General features: G+C 38.3%; 1 protein-coding gene across 4 annotated transcripts in view; it reads left to right on the top strand.

Annotated features, from left to right (window-relative positions):
- CEP162 (centrosomal protein 162) overlaps window positions 1–24,124 on the top strand; it is a 144,169-nt gene that overhangs the window by 16,120 nt on the left and 103,925 nt on the right. For 2 of the 4 annotated variants that reach the window (XM_069065081.1, XM_069065083.1), the window contains one exon: window positions 16,490–16,611. In XM_069065081.1, coding sequence (XP_068921182.1) covers window positions 16,552–16,611 — 60 coding nt within the window. In that variant the 5' untranslated portion in view covers window positions 16,490–16,551. The other 2 variants (XM_069065082.1, XM_069065080.1) reach the window with 2 other exon arrangements.

Here is a 24,124-nt window from a genome sequence, read left to right as displayed (position 1 = left end):
GGTGAGCCGCGCTCCGAGCTGCATCCAATCAGAGCTGCAGCAGTGAGCGTGTCATCCTGTTCTTCCCCAGTGATTTGCTTATTGAATAAAGGTACAGTTTTTTGTTCACATTTACCTGTTTATTAAAATTGCTGTCAATGTTCATTAAAATAAGCCCTCCCCTGAAAATAAGCCCTCTGGTGTTTTTCTGTCCAAAAAAATTAATAAGACAGTGTCTTATTATTGGGGAAACACGGTACTTTACCTTTCCTTTTGTTAGATCCTGCAGAGAAATGGATCACAGAATCACAGATTTAGAGGTGGAAATCTTAATCTGGTTCCCTCTTTTTAAAAACAAGGAAACAGGGAGGCCAGGTGGCACAGTGAGTAAGAGCACCGGCCCCAGAGTCGGGATGACCTGGGATCAAATCCGGGCTCAGATACTCAGCACCACACCCAGAAATAACTGGCCGTGTAACCTTGAGCAAGTTACTTAACCCCAATTGCTAAATATATAAATAAATAATTTAGAAGACATTAAAAAAAAATAAAGACAAGGAAACTGAATCCCAGATAAGTTAAGTGACTTGTCCAAGGTTACTCAGGCAATAAATTTCAGAGATGGGGTTTGATCTCAGATTCTTTAATTCCAAATACAGAAGTCTTTCTGTGCTATTTGCTGCCTTTCTAATGGAATGAATGGAATGTGCTCTAAATAGAATTAATACACTCTCACAGACGCAGGTACAAAGATACTGTTAAACTAAGAAACTAAAGTACATGTGGTATGTATATATTGCACACTGAAGTAATTTCCTGCTTTTACAAACTTTGAAAAAATAACATTTCTCATATTGTTTGTGGGATTTCTTCAATTGGATTAAGTTTAGAGAGAATGAGAATATACTACTGACTAAATTGGTCATTACTACATCAGAATTCATTAAGGACATGGTGATAACTACTCTGCTGAAATCCAGACTTTTTTCTTGTTTTTTTTGGGAGGTTTGTTTGTTTTTCTTGCATGAACACTATAGTGTTGTCATATTGACAAAAATAGCCAAGGCATGTTTCTAACTGTCCTATTTGTAGACAGAACCAAAGTGTAATCACATTAAGCTATTTTTAACACTTTTGACATCTTTATTTAATTTTATTTGATTTTTCTTACATTTTAAGTGTCAAGCTGTCTCCCTATCTCCCCACACCACACTAGAGGTCACCATTTCACACACACACGGATGCAAACACGTTTGTGTGTGTGTGTGTGTGTGTGTATGTGTATGTACATATATACACTATGCATGCTTCTACTTATCAGTTATTTCTCTGATTTTAGAAAAACATGGAAAGACTTGCATGAAATAATGAAGAGTAAAATGAACAGAACCAAGAGAAAATGGTATTTAGTAACAGCAATATTGTTTGGTTTTTTTTTAAGCAATCGGGGTTAAGTAACTTACTCAAGGTTACACGGCCAGGTGTTTCTGGGTGGGTGCTAAGTGTCTGAGCCCAGGATTCAATCTCCAGGTCATCCCGACACTGGAGCCAGTGCTCCCATCCGAGCAATATTGTTTTAAGAACAACTTTGACCAAATAAATTATTTTGAGTATTATAAATACTCAAATTAAGCATAAAGTATACATGAAGACTATTTGTATCCAAAGAAAGAACTAATAAATAGAAGTATATAGAGAATAATTTTACATAAAGAGATATAGATATACTGATTTTTGTCTAATAGTAGCCATCTCTAGGCTAGGGGGGTGGGCAAGGGGAGAAAAAAGAAACTTACATGATAACTTTGTTGTATATTTGAAAGGAATAGCAAAAGTTGCATAGAAGATTTGCAGTTTCACGAGCAATCATCTTTCTTGTTGTACCATGCTACAGAAATACGTGTTTTATTTCATAAATTAAAAAAAATTAAAAATGAAATCAACTGGCTTATTATTTCTCACAGCATGGTAGTATTCCATAATATTAAGCTATTTTCAATAGATATTTTCAGAATTACTGGAAAACTGCAAAAAAAATTCCTAACTCAAATTTCTATCCAGATTCTCATGATGTACTTGTTTTGGTCACCCTAGCCTAGGGAAAGATCTTCTTCCTTGTATTTCAAGAAGAGTTCATTCTTATTAATAAAAATGACTGCATATCTCTTCCATTTCTCACTATTACAGTAAAATATATTTATATAAGAAATATAAACACAACTTGAAAATCCTCTTATCTATTCTATTTCATGTTTTTTTAAGGTTAAAGAAAAGTTACAAACATATTAAAATAAGTTCCAAGGCTGAAAAAAAAAAAACCATCAGGCTGATTTGAAGGGTTCTGTTCCTTCTACATTATCCTAATACTCTCTCTCTCTCTCTCTCTCTCTCTCTCTCTCTCTCTCTCTCTCTCTGTGTGTCTCTCTGTCTCTCTGTCTGTCTCTGTCTGTCTGTCTGTCTCTCAGTCTTTCTCACTGGAACTTTGGTTCCTTGTTTATTACCCCAAGGTCAGGACTCCATAACATTTGCCTCTGGGAATCCAAACTCTGCCACTGAGTTGTGCCCTTCCCCAGGACCTGAGTGTGTATTATCTTATTAATTGAGAATGTAAGTTTCCTGAGGGCAAGTTTGGTTACATCCCCAGTGCTTAGTAGAATTGCTTATCTATCTATCTGTCTATCTATCTATCTATCTATCTATCTATCTATCTATCTATCTATCTATCTATCTATCTATCTATCATCTATCTATTTATCTATCATCTATCTATTTATCTATCTATGTATCTACTAATAAAAGCTAACATTAATATAGCACTTACAATGTGCCAGGGACTATGCTAAGCACTTTACAATTATTATCTAATTTGATCCTCACAACAACCCTGAAAGGTGATTACTATTATTATCTCCATTTTACAGATGAAGAAACTCAGGAAAATAGAGGTTAAGTAACTTGCCCAGGGTCACACAGCTAGTGGCTGAGACCAGATTTAAACTCAGGTCTTCCTAACTCCAGGTCCAGTGCTCTAACCACTGTTCCATCTTCCATCCATATCTATCTATCCATCCGGACTCAGTTTCTTTATCTGTCAGATGATGAAGTGAGGGGCAATGTGCTGTGAGTGGAAATTAGAGGCTCAGCTTCTGACTCTGTTTTATTATACCTGTGACTTTGGATCATTTAAACTCTCTGTATCTCAGTTTTTTCATCTGTTAAATGGACAAGATGAATTCTAAGGTCCTTTCTAGCTCTCAAAAAAAAAAAAAAGAACTGAGTTACTTACACAGTTCTTACCCTCAAGAAACTTACAGTCTGAGGGAAGAAGAATGGACTCATACATCCCACCCACTATATACATACCAAGTAAGAAAACATCGTCATCACCATCATTTACATTTGAATAGCATTTTCCTTTTTACCAGTGTTTTTTACACATACTGAGTCATAGCAACTCTAGGAAGAAAGTGTGACAGGTAGTAATATCCTCATTCCTTCCTTTGAGGCATTTAATTGTAATATGGGAGACCACATACACTTATGTAGTTAGATTCAAAAAAGATGCAAAAGCAGACACAACATAACCTTATTGAGAAAAATACTAGCACCTGAGGAAATCAGAAAAGGCCTCTTGCAGAAGGTGGTACTTGAAGAAAACCAGGTATTCTAAGAGGCAGGGGTGAGGAATGAGAGCATTCCAGAGATGAGGGATAGCTCATGAAATAGCAGGGAGTCAGGAGAGGGAGGACAATGTGTGAGGAATATTGAGAAGGCCATGTAATACATAGAGGGAAGTAATGTGTAATAAGTCTGGAAAAGTAGGATGATACCAGGTTGTGGAGAGCTTTAATGGCAGTAATAAGTCAACATGAATTTATTAAGTACTTAATATTTGCCCACTGTGCTAAATGCTGACAATACAAAGAAAGAAAAACAAAGTCCCTTTCCTTAAAGGGCTCCTGTTCTAACAGAAGAGACAGCATGTAAATGACTATGTGTGTGTATGCACATATATATATAATGTACATGTGTGTATATATTTCATATATATTTATGCACACACATATTTGTGTGTATGTATACACATAAACACACAATATGGACAGAAATCTTAGAGGGACATCACTAGCAGTAGAGGACAGCAACAGAGAGAACTGGAAAAGGTCTCTTGCGGAAGGTGGTGAGATTTGAGCTGGGTCTCATTGAAGTCAGGAGGCTGAGGTGAGGAAGGAGAGAAATCTAGGCATGTGGTACAACTAGTACAAATGTAGGGAGTGGGGACATAGAGTACCATGTCAAAGAACAGCAGAATGGCCGGTGTGGCTAGATCTTAAGAGTACAAGAAGGGGAGTAAAATGTAAAAAGCCTAGAAAAATAGAAAGGAGACAGGTTGTGAAGAGCTTTAATAGCAAAACAGAGGATTTTATATATGATCCTGAAGGTAATAGGGAGTTATTGGAGTTTATTAAGTTAATAGAGGGAGGGGAGATGGTATGTACCACAGCCAGACTTGAATTTTAGTTAGATTCCTTTGGCAGATGAGTGGAGTGAGGAGGGATTTGAGGCAGAAAAACTAAACAGAAAACCATTTCAGTAATCCAAAGGTAAGATAGTGAGAAACTGCACCAGGGTAGTGTCTATGTGAAAGGAGATAAGAAGATTAATTGGAAAGCTATTGCGAAGGAAAATTTGGCAAAACCTGATGATGAATTGGATTTGTGTACTGAGCGCAAGAGAGCAATTGAGGATGACACTGAGATTGCCAACTGGTAAGAACAACTGGGAAAATGGTAGTACCTTCAAAAATAACAGAGAAGCTTGTTAGAGGAGAGGATTTGGTGGCAGAGGTGAAGGAGAGATCATAGATCTAAAGTTATAAAGAACTCCAAAGGCCATAAAGTCAAATCTCCCCATTTCATAGTTGAGGAAACTGAGGTCCAGAGTTAGTAAGTATCAGAAGCAAGATGGTCCTTCAACTTCAAAACCAGTGTTCTTTTCTCTATATTCTGCTGCCTTCTAAGGATATCTGATTCCAGGTTCTCATTCTCACTTCTTTGGACACCAGAATTGCCTCTCAAATAATTTTAAACCTAATAGAGTTATCCTTTCCACATAAAGGAGTTTAGGTATATGGAGCTCCCATGATCTGGAAATCGACATAAAACTTTTTGGCCTTCCCTTCATACCAGAGAAGAAGTCTGAATTTTTTCTTTTTCTTTTATAGGATGTTTACAGTACCTTATTGTAAAAATTGGATTGATATTACACAATATTATACATATATTTTGTGCATTTCTGAGTTTCCAAACTTTTCTGTGTTGTCTACTGACCTTCATGTGTCCTCCTCAAAACTCCCCCCAAATTCCCATTTAATTTTTTGTGCCAACCTGCAATATATCAAAACTGTGATAGGGAGAGTCATGATGTGGAAGGGATAACTAACTATACTGATTCACTGGAACCTCTCTATAATTATTCTTTGTAAAACAAAATCCAGTAAGGGATAAGATTAGGTCATGATCTCCACCCAAAATTAATTTAGCAAAATGATGTTTCATTTTATATCAAATTTTTATATATCATAAATTTATCAAATTAAAATACAAAAAAGATACTGATTCTCAAAAACAAAGGTCAGAACAACCAAAACTTGTGTTCCTAGAAATATAGCATTTATGGATTTTTGCCCAAGGAAACAAAAAAATAAATAGCCTTCACTCAAGTCACAATAAAACACACTCTCCACCCCGTACTCCAAAGCCATAGCCTTTAGTCATGTACAAAAAACGGGATTAAACTCTGCGGTTGGCACTCTAGGTCAGATTCTAGTTTAGGGTAAACACCTATGTCAGTACAACATATGCTGTCTGCTACACAAATACCAAAGACCAGTTGCTCTCCACTGCAGATTAAAGGGAATGGCTGGCTGGCTTATTTCCTATAGCTACAAACAACTCTCTTTAGACTTTTATGGGAATTGTTTCTCCCTCCCTTTCTTGCCCAAGGTCAGTCACCCCTTTTACATTTCACTAATCCAGACTCCAGAATTTTTCTTGCTGTTCTTTTCTTCTTCTTTTAACCATTGACCTACCCATGGTTTACTCTGGCTGAAGGTCAGGAGGAAAAAAAAAATACTGTTCCTTTTACTCTGCAAAGTTAAGGAGATGAGCTCAATAAAGAGAAAAAGGATTATGACTACTGAAACATCCAAGACTGCTTACTTGCCTTCAAAGTTTCCATGTGATTATCAGAATGATTTCTCCTCTGATCGCTGTCAGTTCTCTGGCTACCATCCAAAATGGGGACTATTGTGCTCAAAATTCATTATAAAGTAGTTAATTGTGGATTCAGCTTTGCTAGTTACCATATAGGGATAAGGACAGGGACTGGATTTGTGATTTCATTTATATAGAGAATAACTTTATAAGTAAGAAAACTTCTAAATTCTGGTTAGTGCCTTTTCTACAATTTAGGGCCTTACACAGTGAGTATGTTTCAGAGGTGTGACTTGAACATAGGTCTTTTGGGTTCCTAAGCCAACTCTAACCATTGTTATATCATAAACACTGCTGCTCTGGGTATTGTATGACTAAAATAAAAGTCACATGATTGTTTTCCTCTAAGTCTTTACAATGCAGAAAAGATATTCAAGTACACATATGAAGGATGGACATATAATTAGGTAAACAAATGTAATGGTAAGGGAATTTGAAGATCTTCCCTGCCCCTTAATAGGCCCACATGATCTGCTTTGAGTTCTGGCCCAGGGCATAGCTTGAGTGACATGGAGTCCATGGTGGGAGAAGCTTGCCAAATAGGTAGAGCAAGAAGAGAGAGTGAGGCAGAGCTGAGGAGAGCTGGGAGAAAGCTTTGGCAGAGCAGCTAGCGTGAGTGAGAGAGGGAGGAATTTTGCCTAGGCAAGCTTGTTTCTGGGCAGGGCTAACAGAGGGAAGGCTTGGGTTCCCCCTGGATAGGTGATCTGTATAAATTTCTTTGTTACCATAGTGGAACTGGCTTTCTGGTATCTGAATAAATATCTTGGTTTCTTCTTTGAGGAAGAGAGTTTGTTATATTTTGCAATCCAACCCTGGAGATACATCTGCATATTCAGTTGCTATGAGTATCACATTGGCGATATAGTCTCTCTCCTGAGTTTCAATCCTGCATCAGCAAATGCCTGCTGAACATCTTAAATTAAATGTCTTGTACGCATCTCAAACCCATCTGTAATGGGTTTTTGTAATAGGAATTTGAAGGTCTCCCCTATTCCTTAATAAGCCTAAGGAAATTGGAAGACCTTCCCTGATTTGAAGATTTTCCCTGCCCTCTAACAGGTTCAATATAATCACATGGAGTCTGTGGTGGGAGGAGTTGACTTAAGGATGGAGCAGAGCCTACAAGAAGCTAGAAGTCAGAGCACTTAGAGCTGGAGGGAGAAGAGGATGCACCCAAGAAGACAGCTAGACTTATGAGTAAATGATTGTTTGTGGGAAGGCTAAAGGATGGTGTAGTTTCATGCTGTACTATGGTGTATTAACTTCTTTACTACTATGATGGATCTGACTTTCTGGTGTTGGGATTTGGTTTTCTGGTGTCTGAATAAATGTTTTGTTTCTGTCTTATAAATGGAGAGTCTGTTATATTTTGTGATTGAGCACTATGCCAGCATATTCATAGTCGCTGTCAGCACTAAGAATATTGTATTGGCACTACACCATCATACCCTGTATTGAACTTATTCACTCCCCTCCCCAATCACCCACTAAACTTTTCTGCTACCATTGAGAACAATACTACCTCCTTAGTCATTTGTGCTCCCCCCCCCCAAAATCAGTATTATTATTGATTTCTCACTCTAAACTCTACACATCCAGTCTTTTGCCATATTTCTGCCATTTCTGCCTTCACTACTTTTTTCACATCTAGATGGCACAGTGGATAGAGCTCTGGGCCTGGAGTCAGAAAGAACAGAGTTCAAATCTGTCCTCAGATACTTACTATGTGATACTTGGTCATTTAACCTCTGTTTTCCTCAGTTCCTTTAACTATAAAATTGGGATAATAATAGCACTTACCTTGCAGGCTTGTTGAAAGTATAAAATGAGATAATATTTGTCAAGTGCTTAGCACAGAGCCTGGATCTTTGGTAGTTATTATGTAAATGCTTATTTCTTCCCTATCTCCCCTCCTTTTCTTTTCATTCACACTGACATAACTCTAGTTTATAACCTCATTATCTCTTGCCTAGACTACTTGCCTGATAATCCTGCTTCATATCTTTCTCCATTCCAATCCATCTACCACTCAGCTGCTAAAGTGGTGGAGTTTTTTTTTTTCCCAGATAACAGGTTGGATCATGTAATGCCCCTTCCCACACTCAGTGAGTGCCAGTGGCTCCTTATCACCTCTAGGATCAACTATAAACTCCTCTATTTGGCACAGAAAACTATTAATAACCTGGCCCCTCTCTACCTTTCCAGTATTCTTGTGCTTTATTAACCTCCATGCACTCTAAAATTAATTTACACTAATCTACCTACAGTTGCTTCTACATGATAAGACATCTTCTGCCTCCATGCCTGTCTGTCCTCCATGCCTGTAATGCTATGCCCTTTCACTTCCACTTCTTGGATTCTCTGGCTTCCTTCAGGAGGTCTTCTCATTCCTTCTTTAGGAGGTCTGACTCATTCCCCTCAGCTGCTAGTACCTTCCAGTCTCAGATTACCTCCTATATTATGTGCATATAGCCAGTCTGCATATGCTGTCTGTCTTCTTAGAATGTGAGCTCTTTAAGTACACAAACAGCACTTTTTGCCTTTCTTTGTAACCCTAGGGCTTAGCATAGTAAATCTTGGCACACAGGAAGTGCTTAATAAATGCTTTTTGGCTGAATGACTGACATTCTATTTAGGGAGACAACATACAAAGTAAACACAAAGGGGAGGGGGGGAATAGGTGACTAGTAATTGGGAGTAATTAGGAAAAGACTGTGTGGGTGGTAGTACTTGAATCAACTTTGAAGGAGAGAGGGATTCTAAGAAGCTGAAGTGAGGAGGGAATGTGTCCCAGAAATGAGGGGCAGCTCTTACAAAGATATGAGGTAAGAAACAGAATGTTCCGTATGGAGAACAGTCAATAGACCAGATTGTCTGGAAAGAGATTAGGCTAAGAGAGGTAGTACGTACACGCAGTCTATCTGCTTGGACACTTCCACTTAATGGGAATTCAGGACTTGAGAGGAAGCCTGGTCTATTTTTTGATGTTGAGCAAAAGCATTGCCATCTCATTATTCCTGCTTTCTGGTCCTAATTTTTCTCTTGTAGAAATATGCAGAACAAATCTTTTTGAAATGACAGCCCCTCAAGAACATAGTTCACATGTTTCTATCAGTATTTTTTTCTCTTTTGCAGTTTAAACATCCATCCCCAGTGCTACTATTATTTATTTATGAGACAGAGGTAATAAAGGGAACATCTCTGATCTGCTGAATTATGGCACAACCCACGAAGTTGGGTGTACATGCTCTGGTTCTTTCGAAAGAGATTTGCTTAGGTTCATTCTGAAGGACTTGCACTTTCTTGATAGCACAGAGATCCCTTGTGTGTTCCTATGGAACTGAGAGGGAAGATAAGAGCCATCTCAGAGAGCATATATGAAGATGGGCTATTGCTATGGCCTCTTACTAAATTTAAGATGTCATTTGAGGCTCCTGGGTGTCTGGCTCTCTATTCCCACACGATACTCTGTGTGAGAATAGGGGGCTGGTGTCAAAGAGGAGAAGTGATTGAGTCAGGAAAAGCTGCCTTCTTAGTGGGAAAATCTGATGTCTGATCCTCTCACTTTTTCTCTTTTGAGCATGTCACTTAGAACTCTGCCAGCTCTCCTTCAGACTTTAAGTGGGTAGGGGATCTCTTCCCTCCTTAGCAGCTATCTATGGAAGCTATATACACAAAGTAGCAAGTACATGCATTATCTAGGTAAGCCTAAGACAGAATCAAAATTCCTAGGCTGCCTCAGGCTTTGTGTTTCTTTCCTTGAGTAAAAGTGACCAAATAGCAATTATCCCAAAGTGGATGTATCAAAATTTGGCAGCTAATGCATGAACTCGAGAATCAGTCAGTTGCTGACTGCCATTTGGGAAGTAATTCCTGCAACTGTAGCATTTCTTAGGGGAGAAAAGCTTGACTGCAAGGAGGATTCTTCACCTTAAAAACCAAGCCACAGAGAAGATTTGAAAGAGATTGGGATTTGTGAGTTGCTTAGATAAAATAAATCCAAAACAAATATCTTGTGTTGGCAGAGGGTTTTGAGTAGCTCATTGAAACTGGGAGCTATGCTGTGCAGGGCTAAGACAGAAAGGTCATAGTGGAGAATTCTGACAAAAGGTGATCCACTGGAGAACATAACAAACCACTCCATTATTTGCCAAGAAAATCCAATGGATGGTATTAAAATGATAAAAGATATGACACCAGAAGATAAGCCCCTCAGGTCAGAAGGTATCTAACACACTACTGGGGAAGAATGGAGGACAACTACAAGGAGGTCTCGAAAGAATAAAGTATCTGGGCCCGAGCCAAAAGGAAGCTCAGTGGCAGATGTGTCTGGTGACAAAAGGAAAGTCAGATGTTGTGTAAGATCAATATTACAAAGGAACCCAGAATATAAGATCTATGAACCAAGGTAAACTGGATGGGGTGAAACAGGAGATGAAAAGATTAAACATCAATACCTCAGGTTTCAATAAACTTAAATGGACAGGAATGGGTGAATTTAATTCAGGTGATCGTTAGAATTCCTTAGAAGAAATGCAGTAGTTCTCAGTCAATAGAAGGGCAAGAAAAGCAGTACTGGAGTATAATCTCAAAAACTATAGAATTATATCTGTTTGAATCCATTCCACATCACAATAATACAGGTCTATGCTCCAACCACTGACACTGAACAGGTCAAAGTTGATCAGTTCTGTGAAGACCTACAACATGTTCTAGAAATAACACCAAAAAAAGATGTCATATTCATCATAGGGGATTATAATGCTAACATGGGAAATCAAAAGATAATCGGAATAATGGACAGGTTTGGCCTAAGAGTATAAAATGAAGCAAGGCAGACAGTAATAGAATTTTGTCAAGAAAACTCACTGATCCTAGCAAACACTCTTTTGCAATAGTCCAACAGACAGTACTACAAATGGACATCACCAGAAGGTCAATATGAAAACCAAATTGATTACATATTTTGCAGCCAAAGATGGAGAAGCTCTATACAGTCAGTTAAAACAGGACCTGGAGCTGGTTCACATTATGAACTTCTTAATGATAAATCCAGACTTGAAGAAAGTAGGGAAAGCCATCAGATTGCATAGACCTGACCTAAATAACATCCATTATGAATATGATGTGGAAATGATGAATAGATTTAAGGGATTATTTCTGGTAAATACAAGTGCCTGAAGAACTATGGATAGAGGTTTGCAATATTGTACCAGAAGCATCAACAAAAAACATCCCAAAGAAAAAGAAGATCAAGAAAGCAAAATGGCTACCGGATGAGGCTTTACAAATAGCTGTGGGAAGAGGAAAACAAAAGGTTAGGGAGAAAGAGAAAGATATACCCAACTGAATTTAGAATTCACAAGAATAGCGAGGATAGGAAGGTTTTCTTAAATAAGCAACACAAAGAAATAGAAGAAAACAATAGAATGAGAAAGATAGGAGATCTTTTCAAGAAAGTTAGACATATTAAAGGAATGTTTTCATAAATGAGGAAACTAAGTTCCAATGAGATTCAATGAATTGATCCTTGTATATATATTGTATTTATACTACTATCCCACCAGGAAAATGTAAGCTTCTTGGACAGAGTGGCTATTTTGTTTTTCTCTCTTTATCACTTTTATTATGTGCACATAGTAGGTATATAGACATGCTAGTTGAAGACCTAGCACAGTGCCTTGAATATATTATTTTGCACGTATGTATGTCTATACATGCATACGTATGTATATACCTATATGTGTGTATATACATACATGTGTGTAAGTGTGTAGGGTGAGGTGGTGGCTATGATTCATCTTCATAATGAACTTATTATGAGGAAGATTCCTTTTCTAATGTGGATTAACACCTGTTCCACGATTTAGTCTTAAGAATAGGGGTTCTTAACCTTTGTGTGTGTGTGTGTGTGTGTGTAAGGGATCTGTTTGACAGTTACAAGATACTACTAATATTACTGTGGTTTGTTGCCTCTATTCATAATTGAAGGAAATGTTAAATTTCAGTTAGAGGTTAGGGAAAATAAAGATGTGCATTTTTCCCCCATGTCAGTTCAAAGATCCTGTTGAAATGTAGCCACATATTCAGTGGACCCAGATTATGATAATTTAGATAATGGGCTACAGCTAGGTTTGTTTTTGTATCCCTAGCTATTAGAGCATTGCCTGGTACACTGTAGGCACTTAGCTTACTGATTGAGAGTTGCACTGATTTACCCAAGATCACAAAGCCAGTAGGCTGAACTCAGGATTTCCTGACTTTGCAGCTAGCTTTTTCCACAGTGAAAGGATGCTTCTTTGCTTCACACATACTATGTGCCTGACACATGTATTTAATTGAATTGAAAAGTCATATTTCGGTATTGGACAGAGCACTGAACAAGGAGTCAGAAGACAGCTTTGTCAATATTTAGATGGTAAGTCAGTATAGATCTCAGGTCTTTGTTTCCTTGTCTACAAAATGATGAGGTTGGATTTGCTAAAGTGCAAAGCCTCTTTAAACTCTGATAATGTACAGCTTAGTAGATAGACATTGGACTTGCTTTGTGGAAAAACTAATCCGGTCTCTGGCACTTAATATATTGTCATGAACAAATAATTTAATCCAAATCTCTTTTCAATTATATTTCAGACTACCTTGCCAGCTATTACCCCATATCTCTCCTCTCTTTTGCAGTTTGGATTCAGATACCATCATTCAACTGAGATTGTTCTCTCTAATTACCACCAGTTCCTTTGTTTGGCTTAAACTTAACATCATCATTATGGCCCAGTGCCAGGAACCCTCTGGGCATTGCCTCCCCCCTTTACAGTTTCCTTTTGTTTACTGTCTTCCCCCATTAGATAGTAAGTTTCTTCAGGGCAGGAACTGCCTTTTTCTTATTAGTATCCCCATTGGATACAAGGGTGGGGAACCTGAGGCCTGGAGGCTACATGAGGCCCTCTGGATCCTTGAGAGCCACATGTGACCTTGAGGCTTCAGGGTCCCCACCCCTGGAGCCTTGGCACAACACCTGACACGTAGTTCATACTTAATAAATATATATTGGGTGCTTTATTGCATCCAAAGTTACAAATAATTTTTAAATTGTCAAATCTAATAGCCTTTTCTCAATCCTCATTCTTCTTGACTTTTCTGTAGCATTTGACTTTGTCTATCACTCTCTTCTGGTAGAAGCCTGTGACATGCACTTCACCCATTAACCCAATATATTCCAGTGGCTTCCCATTACTACCAGCATCAAATCCTCTGTTTGGCTTCCAAAGACCTCAACAAACTTTCCACTTTTCTTACACTTTAATTTCCTTCATTTATTCTAAGATCTAGTGACATTGGCTATCTTGCTGTTCCTCGACCTTGACACAAATTTTACTCTCCCTGAATTTACAATGGCTGTATCTCATGCCTGGATTGTTCTCTCCTCTCAACTTCACATCCCTGCTTCCTTCAAGAGTCAGGTCAAATACCACCATCTGCAAGAGGTTTTTCCCAGTACCAAAGAGAGACAGAGTGATGGATATGGATGTATGCATGTAGATGTATGTTACACACACCTATGCATATATATGTATTCAAGCATGTGTTTATGTATACATTTATATAGTGCTACACAGTAAACAATGTATAAATATGCATCTCTTCATATGTGTCTATATGGGCATCCCTCACATTGAGATACATATTTAATATATATGTGATATTTTATATACAGGACTACATCTATCTATAAATATAGTCTTAGACACACATGTGAATATATACATGCGTGTACACATGCATACACGTGTTTATATAAATCTAGATTTTGGAATATAGCTGTTTGATGTTGGCTCCCCATCAGACTGAGCTCTTTGGCCGCAAGTACTGTTTTTGTATTTCTCTGTATCCCAAGCACTAAGCACAGTGCCCGGCATATAGTGAGTAAGCATTTTATAAATGCGTGGGAACCGGTGAACGACCTTTATCATAAAATCTGTAGTTTTAATCTGTTTTAAGGGTCCAAAGGAAATAATGTAAATTGCTAAGTAAATCCCAGTTATCACTAGCACCTCAAACGCATATGCTCTGGATTTGGAGAGGCTGAGAACTACACGCCCCATGAGGTAGTGGGATTCTCCTATAAAGACCATCATGCCTCTGTCTCAGATTCTATATTAACCCCTTAATTGTCTCATAATTTATTAAGAAAGCACAGCGCTTTATTGGGTACTGGAACCAACCCTACCCGTCCACAGCCCACTGAGTTATTCCTTCGGAGTTCCTCCAACTCCGTTCTTGGGAGGCCAAGCTCTGCTTCGGTTCAAAGTTCACCGCTTCCTCAGCGTCTGTGAACCAGCCCACTACAAGCGCGCGCACCGGGTGAGGGGTGGTGATTGGCTCTTGCGTCACGTGATTGTAACAGTGTTTGGTCACCTGATCCTCAAGAGTTCCCTGGCGCTGGTCGGTTCCCTTAGTAACTGTTGGGTACGGGTTTTGAGTGGCTCCTGGGGCTACAGGAAGGCGTCCTCGGCCTCTTTGTCCTTCCCGGTCAACGAGCCTAGCTTTGCCCTCGAGGCCATCGGTGTTTGGAACCGCTTGGCGCCCAGCTCCTTTGCAAACCCTCGACTCCGTCCCAAGCTCTAGTCTCAAAACTTGTAGCTCCCGCCAGCTCTCTCCTTCTCCCGCTTCCAGGAAATCGCCGGCGAGTCCTTAGGCGGGCAGGGTTGCATCGAGCCGAGGGGACCATGGGTGTGGGGCTGTCCCCTCCCTGCTGAGGAGCAGCCAGGCCCCTTGGCCCTTGGCCTGGAGGAGAGGAGCCTAAGAGTGAGTGTGTGTGTGTGTGTGTGTGTGTGTGTGTGTGTGTGTGTGTGCATAAGATCCAAAATGTGTAGGAGAGCGGCACCTAATGAGGCTTGTCAAGAATAGGCAACTGAAAGTATGTATGTTGAACTCTCTATGTGTGTGTGCGTGCATGTGGTATAAACCTCTAGAAGCTGATCAGTAGTAGTTTATTGGACTGCTTTCCTGAGGTGTGTTCTTCCTGAGCTCTCCCCTCCTTTGCTGTCCTGAATCCGAACTTAGGCACCTTTTGAATCTAGAGACTGAAAGGATTTTTGGGTCAGTAGGAGGATAGGAAATCAGAACAAGTCAGCAGGGATGATTCCTTTGTGGGTCTTAGGCATCTAGGTGTCACTAAATTTCTCCAATTATTTATGTAACAGTGAGTGATTAATTAACCCAAAGAAGACTAAGAGCAGCATATCCACTGTTAGCTGTCATTGTCATTTTTAAAAGATTAGAATGTTATTACCATATATAATATTATTTTATATAATTATATGTATATGCTTAACTATCTCTGTGTAAGATAGTTTTGTATTTTTGTCAGTAATTCATGTCACCATTTTTAAGTTCCTAAAATAGACTATTGAATGAATGAAAGGCATACAGGTACCAGAGGTGTGTATGTGTGTGTGTGTGTGTGTGTGTGTGTGAGTAATAAATGTTATATATCTGTATTTTGATGCTTCCCAGTATTTTAACAGCCTGTCAAGTGAAGCCTTGCTGTGTCTTTATATAAAAAGTTTAGGAGAGATGTGGTAACTTAAAGGTGTTTCTTATATACATTAGTAAAAAGACATTGTATCTGTATAATTTATAGCTTTAAAAAAAAAAACTGCAGGGGCGGCCAGGTAGCACAGCGAGTAAGAGCACCGGCTCCAGTGTTGAGAAGACCTGGAGATCGAATCCTGGGCTCAGACACTTAGCACCCACCCAGAAACACCTGGCCGTGTAACCTTGAGCAAGTTACTTAACCCCAATTGCTTAAAAAAAAAAAAACTGCACATTTAAAGGAGGCCTTATTAATTTGCCTTTTCCAGTTTGTTTTTTTCCTCCTCACTAATTGTATATGTAAATTGAGGAAGTATTTTAAAGATTGCTGTTTAAAAATTAGGTATTTCAAAGGTGAAATAAATTCTGGATAATGAAATAAAAGCTGGACAGAGTATAAGAAAAGCAAACTATTGGAAACTTTCCCAAACAATTAGCTCAGGTAACTGGAAGTACTGTGTTGATTGTTGTTAAAAAATGTATTGAGTGGTCAATACTTGAGTGTATGGTAAATTTGTAAGAGAATGGTGTTGAATTTTTTGTCTTTAATCATTTTGTAAATATATTAATGACAAAATTTGTCATTGTATTCTTTCAGAAATATAAAATGGCTCAAAAGCTCTTTGTCTTTTTTCATTTAGTGTTCCCATTTGTGTAAATAATTTGAAAATTTGCTTTGGGAGTTGAAAACTACCTGCTGATTATGGCTCATCAATATTCAAAGGAAAAGCTAGATGAAGAATTTGAACAATTTATGAAAGAGGTAAGTTTGTGTTTTTTAGAGGTTGATAAACTAAAATGTAGTCCAATTGAGGAAAGGGACTGTCTTCTTTTTATATTCCCCTTTTTTGTCCTTTCTGTGGTGCCTAACTTAGTGCCTGAACAATTATATCCTGAATTTAATTAAATATGCTTCCTAATCATCTATTCACCATCTTTTGAGGAACAGTATATGTACAAAGAACACTAGACAGTCAGAAAACTTTGGTCCTTGTTATCATTCTTTAACCTTGGGAAAATCTCTTCAGTGAAAGGTTAGATCAAGTTTTCTTTAATATTCCTTTCATATCTAATAATTATTTGACTCTATTATGTAAGTTTGGTTTTTAGCTATATTTGTATATATAATAAATACATGTTTAAATCCATTGACATGAATAATTTTGTGTTTTGAGTCAGTTAACATTTACTAACATTAGTTTGATTCAACAAACATTTACTACTGTTCTTAATTCTCATCCTTCTTGACCTCTTTGCAGCTTTGACACTGCTGACAACCCTCTTCTTGATAGTCTCTTCTCGAGGTTTTCATGACAGTGCTCTGTCCTAATACTCCTCCTGTATCATTCCACAGAGTTGTTGTAGGGGTCTAAATGAAATAACGAATGTAAATTACTAAGTAAATCCCAATTATTGTCACTATTATCATTATCAAATTTTGGTTGGGAAGAATCATCTTGGAGACCAGCAAAATCACTGGTGGGTGAAATAGATAACTTTATGCCCAGCTGTGTAGAATTCACCTATAATGACCATCATGCCTCTACCCTAGGTGCTATATTTATACCTTAATTGTCTGAAAATTTATTAAGAGGGGTGGCTAGGTGGTGCAGTGAATAGAGCACCAGCCCTGGAGTCAGGAGGACCTGAGTTCAAATCCGGCATCAGACACTTAACACAAAACTAGCCATGTGATCTTGGGCAAGTCATTTAAGCCCAATTGCCCTCCAAAAAATTATTATGAAAGCCCAGAACCTTATTTGTTGACCTCCAGGTATTGCAACCCAACTTACCCCTTCTTAGCCCACTGAATTATTGATTCAAAATCCCTGAATGGAATGAATGATGGCTATGTGAGTGGAGAGAAAAGGAAAGATGTTGTAAAAGTAAAATTTCTAGGACTTAGGGATTGATTGGATGTAGGAGATTAAGGATGAAGGAAAAGTAAAGCATGACTTCCAAGTTTACATGCCATACCATGCCTTCCCTCTCATAACTCACTCTGTCCTGAGCCCTCTTCTCCCTCCCATGGATTCAGCTATCTGTATTCAGATGACTCTCATATCTATTTGTCTACCTTTAACCTCTCTCCTGACCATCTATAACTTCATATCTCACAACTGTCTGTTGGACATCCTGAACCAGATGTCCCATAAATAGCTTAAATTCAGTGTATCCAAAACTGAATTATCTTCCCCCCGAATCTTCCCCCTTCTGGACTTCCATCCTCTCAAGTCTCTCAGGCTCCCAACCTAGATGTTATCCTTGATTATTCATTCTCTCTCACCATCCCATATATAATCATTTGTCAAGTCCTTTCTTTTCTACCTTTACAGATTCTCTTACCAGTTCCCTTCATTCCTCTGATAACAACCACAGACCTGAACTTTTGCAATAGTCCTTTGGTTGGTTTCTGTGCTTCAGGTGTCTTCCCACTCTAGTTCATCCTCTATTCAGCTGTCAAAATGATCTTCCTTAGTGATGGGTTTGATCATGTCATCTCTCTATTCAGTAAACTTCAGTGGCTCCCTATTGCCTGTGTGATCAAATATAAAATGCACTCTTCGTCTTTTAAAGCCCTTCATACCTTGGCCTCTGCCTTCCTTTTCAGTCTTCTTATCCTTATTCCCCATCTGCTTGCTCTTCCATCAGTAACACTGGCCTCTTTGCTGTTCCATGAACAAGACACTGCATATTTCTATTCCCTGCATTTTCATTGACTGTCACCCATACCTAAAAATTTCTCCCTCCTTATCTCTGCCTCCTAGATTTCATCAAGAACTCTTCCCCAGTCCTCATTAATCTAATGTTTTTGAGATTCTCTCCAGTTTATCATATGTGTGTATGTGTCACATTTATATACCTTGTTTATATATGGCTATACCTGTCTTGCCTACCCTATTAGACTTAAGTTTCTTGATAGAAGGAACTTTTTGCTTTTCTTTTTGTATCTCAGCGTGTAGGGCAGTGGCTGCTACATATTTAATAAATACTTGTTGAGTTGTTGACTGCTAAGTGCCAACCATGGTTAAGATACTGTTAGGTATTAGGGATACAAAGACAAAAGGCATTTCCTGTCAGAAAAGATAGTACATTATAATACATAAACATTTGTTACCTGTCTACTATGTGTTAGGCACTGTGCTAAGTGCTGGGGATACAAAAAGAGGCAAAAAACAGTTCCTGCCCCCAGGGAGCTTACAATGTAGTGGAGGAGACAACATGCAAACAAATATATACAAAGTAAGTTATATACAGGATAAACAAGAAATAATTAACAGAGGGAATACATTAGAATCAAGAGTAGTTGAGAAAAGTTTCCTTTAAAAGATAGGATTTTAGTTGGGACATTATACCATGAGAATATAACATGTATACAGATAGAAATAATACCAAATAGAGGGCAAGGAGGGCAAAACTGAATGATGAGGCAAAGTAGGAAAATTTGAGGAAGAGTGAGCAGTAATAACTGGCAAAGATCAAGGAAGGTTTCATTCAGGAAAGTGCCAACTGAGCTATACCTTGATAAAAGATAAGGATCCTAAAAGGTAGAGATGAGGAAAGAAAAGTTCTGGGCATAGATATGGAGGAGAGAGATGGAATGTTTAGTTTGTCTGAATTGTGGAATTTGGTCTGTAATGTGAAGTATAGTCAGAAAGGTAGGTTGAATCTCGATTATTATAGAAAGCCATAACAGGTAAGAAATTTGTATTTTATCTTAGAAATAATGATGATCTGGGGTGGCCAGGTAGCACAGCAAGTAAGAGTACCGGCCCCAGTGTTGGGATGACCTTGGGATCGAATCCGGGCTCAGATACTTAGCACCACACTCAGAAATAACTGACCGTGTAACCTTGAGCAAGTTACTTAACCCCAATTGCTTAAAAAAAATAATGATGATCTGGGAGCCACTGAAAGTTTTTGAGCCTGGAAGTAGTATGGTCAGATCTATGCCTTAGGGAGATAATTTTGTGTGAAGGATGGAAGGAGGTGGAGGTGAGAGACTGGGAAACCAATTAGGAGGTTGTTGCCATACTCCAATTGATTGGTGATAAGGATTTGAATGAGGGTAATTGCTTGTGTGAATGGAGACACTAACTATTGTAAAGGTAGAATTGCTAGGATTTAAGGACTGATGGGATGTTCGGGATTAAGGATAAGGGAGGAGTGAAACATGTCTTCCAAGGTTACAAATCTGGGAAGATTGTGGTACACAAAGCAGAAATAGGGAAGTTTAGATTAAACAAAGTTTTCCAGATACCAGTTACCATGTCAAATCTAAACAAAGGTTTCCCTGGATAATGGCAATAGGTACTGGGCTGCAAGCAGCGCCTATATTCTTCTAAGTGCAGAGTGGGGAACCTGCGACCTTGAGGCCACATGTGACTCTTGAGGTCCTAAGTACAACCCTTTGACTAAATCCAAACATCATAAAACAAATCTTCTTAATAAAAGGCTTTGTTCTGTAAAACTTGGAGTTGGTCAAAAGGCCTTATCTAAGGACCTAGAAGGCCACTTCTGGCCTCAAGGCTGAAGGTTCCCCACCTCCTGGTAGAGGATGCTGTTCCTGAGGCTCTTAGACTTACCTACCCATCTTTAACTGTTGGCCTTTGGTTAGTATAGGTGTTGGTAGAAATGGTCAGCCCCTTCTACACGTGGGTTGCTTGCCTTGAGGATGGTTTATAGGACTTGGACTTGAAGCAGGTACAGTGGTCTGGGAAAGCTGTTCTCAGAGCTCTTGGCTCAGGGTCCTGAGATGCCACCACCATGTTCTGAAGTAGTCAGAATAGTAGTAGTAGTTTGATGTACCTGGCACAAAAAGCCTCCTGTCTCTTCTTCAGGGTGATAGCTTTATGGGACTGACTTTCTCATAGGTGTGAAAATACATCCTTTCTCTTTCTATGGAGTGAGGAAGGAGGACGGGAGTACCCGTGTTTAATACTGCCTTCTTACACAATATTTGGAAAATATTATTAAGTTTAAAAGCTTTTTTTTAAGTAAAGATAATTAGCCATGTTTTGAAAATAATATTTGTTTCTTTAATTCCAGCTTCTTTAATCTACTGTGAAGTATCACCTGTTTGGGGGCATAAACCATAAACCGTTCTGGCAGTCTATGAAGCCTGCAGACCCCTTCTCAGAATATTTTTAAATGCATAAAATAAGATATATAAGATTAAAAGGAAACCAATTATATTGAAATAAAGATTTAAATTTTTTCCCCATCCAAATTCAGAGAACTCCTGAAATCTGTCCATGGCCACCTTGAATTTAGGTCCAGAACCCTTGCTTTAAAGTACAAAATTTTAGAAAGGTCTAGTTTATTTATTTTTTAATTAAGAAAAACCTTTGTTCAGAGTATCAGTGCCATCTGTTGTCACTTAGAACTTGGGTGCATTTTTTTTTTTTATAATTATAGGATATAATAGGCAAGTCACTTAGGAGAAGTCTTTATGGGCACGTATCTCCACTAGATATTTATAATTGGAAATTTACATTTGTTTAATGGATTTAACAAATTCTGTGTACTATTCATGCTTATAGGTGAGTTATTGATTGATTGATAATATACATATTTTCACATATGCATATGTCATTGTAGCTCTGTACATATGTTTTAAAAACAATTCTAAATAACTGATTAGCTAGCCCTCAAATTTTTCATAGGAAAATTATGAACTCACTGGTAAATATTACCAAAAATTAGATGAGTAATTCTAGGATTATTGAATTAATCTTTTGTCTACTTCAGTCTGGAGGATGCTTATAAAGGCTGGGTATACTTAGGGGATGAAAGGAAAGTTTGTTTACTATAAAATACAGGTGTCAAACTCATGCCCCAAAGGCCAAATACAGCCTACAGCACTACCAGGTGCAGCCCAAACTACAATAAAATGTAATTGGTAAATACTTAACAAAATAAATTTTGTTGTTGTTGTTCAGTCATGCCTGACTCTTCATGACCCCATTTGGGATTTTCTTGGCAGAGACACATGAATGGTTTGTTTGCCATTTGCTTCTCTGCCTCATTTTGCAGATGAGAAAATTGAAGCAAATAGGGTTAAGTGACTTGCCCAGAGTCACACAGCTAGTAAGTGTCTGAGGCCAGATTTAAACTGAGAAAAGTGAATCTTCTTGAATCCAGGCCTGGCACTGTATCCACTTTGCCACCTGATTGTTAAATTTTCAGTGAGAGGCTTTACACATTGGAAATCATCAACAGATGCTACAGATCAGAACTTGATGCATTGTTTTGCTAATTATATAGACTTAAGAAAATAATGGGGAAAATAATGCAGATGATAATAATGCAGATAAAATTTAAAAGGATGTCAACATAGATTGAAGCTTTTTTTTGTCTTTGTTTTCTTTTGTAGCATGGCTAATATGGAAATATATTTTGCATGATCTCTCATGTATAATAAATATCAAATTGCTTACCTTCTCAAGGAGGGAGAGGGACCGAGGGAGAGAGTTTGGAACTCAGCATTTTAAAAAGTGAATGTTAAAAAAAAATTTTACATGTAATTGGGAAATATTTAATGAAATATATTTTAAAAAACAATAAAACATAGATTGCATTTTAAAAACAGGTCAGTATATGGCCCACAGGGATCCTTATGTATGAATAGTTTAGTGGTCTCCACTTCTATGTGAGTATGATGCCACAGCTCTAAAACATTCTCATGGATGCAACTGATTGGCCATAAAATTGACTTCCCCCTTATCATCCCTGTTCTTTGTTTCCCTCTTCTCCCAACACACATGCACATGCCCACCCACCCCACGTTCTCTAGTCATGCTTTAAGTCCTATGCCACCACTAAGAGGATGTTCATTTCTGATGTTAAACATTTGGCAGTGCTGGGGACTGTGGTGGTGAGAACTTTCTTTTGTGGGTTTTCAGAAGCTGAGCCTCTTGAGGCAGTTGAGGCTCCAGCACCTACAGGGATAGTTGCTAAATTACAACTCCACAAAGGTTTCAGAAGAAAGCTGCTTCTCTGGATGATAATTACAGTTTCTTATGAGTTTGACCACTAGCAGGTAGAGAAATAAAGATGATTGTGCTGGTTTGAATCCTGTTTAATTGACATCACTTTGGACCATAGATATTCACAGTGACAGAAGAATGAATGACGTAGTGGTGAAGCCTCCATTGGTAGGGACAGTAATCTCCCAGAAAGATGGTGACAGGGGCCTTATGAGAAGGAAAGGCAGGATATATAACTGAAGAGCAGAAATGATGTCATTAAGACTTTTTTACTTCTATTGATTACACAAAAATATTAATATTAGAAGAGACTTTAGAGATCATTTATTACAGATAAAGAAACTGATTCCTCAGAGTGACTTTTACATAGTCACACAGCTATTTGATAGAACTACAGCTGGAACCTATTTGTCTTACTTTTTAAAGGATGATTTCTATATATATATATATATATATATATATATATATATATATATATATATTTTTTTTTTTTTTTGCTTTTTGGAGGGCAATTGGAGTTAAGTGACTTGCCCAAGATCACACGGCTAGTTTTTGTGTTAAGTGTCTGAGGTCACATTTGAACTCAGGTCCTCCTGACTCCAGGGCCGGTGCTCTATTCACTGCGCCACCTAGCTGCCCCTATGATTTCTTATTATTTAAAAATTATACATATGCAGAAAAATATATTAATGCTTCTCACTGCCTCTTATGGAAAACAGCATTATGTAAATATTCAGTTTGTCATCTACTGTTTGCCTACTATGTAAATCACACAGGTATTCTGCCAGGTACTGTGCTAAGTACTAGGTATATAAAGAAAGACAGAAGATAGTTCCTGCTTTCCAGCAACTCACAGTCTAATGGGGGGAAAGCATTCAAACAGCTACATGCAAAGAGTTTATATACAGGCTAAATAGAAAATAACATTGGAAGGAAGACACTAGAATTAAAGGGGATTAGAAAAGGCTTCTTTTAGAAGGCAAGATTTTAGCTGAAGCTTGAAGGAAAGCCAGGAAGCAGAGATAAGGAGGGAGAGAATTCCAGGGATGCAGGATTGCTGGGAAAATGCCTGGAGTAGGAACAACAATATAAGAAGCCTGGAAATGACTTGGAGGCAGGGCAGGTTAGGTTATGAAAGGTTTGGAATGCCAGACAGAGAATTTTGTGTTTGATTCTAGAGGTGGTGGTGGACCACTGGAGGTTATAGGGTGACGTGGTCAGAACTATTTTGGAAGATCACTTTGAGATCTGAGTGGAGGATGGGTTGGAATGGGAAGATCCTTGTGT

This window comes from Petaurus breviceps, unplaced genomic scaffold (assembly GCF_028583685.1).
Source record: "Petaurus breviceps papuanus isolate PSGF00001 unplaced genomic scaffold, PetGlider_PUasm1.0 90667, whole genome shotgun sequence".
Classification (NCBI taxonomy): Eukaryota; Metazoa; Chordata; class Mammalia; order Diprotodontia; family Petauridae; genus Petaurus; species Petaurus breviceps.
This window is presented reverse-complemented; position numbering and strand designations above follow the sequence as displayed.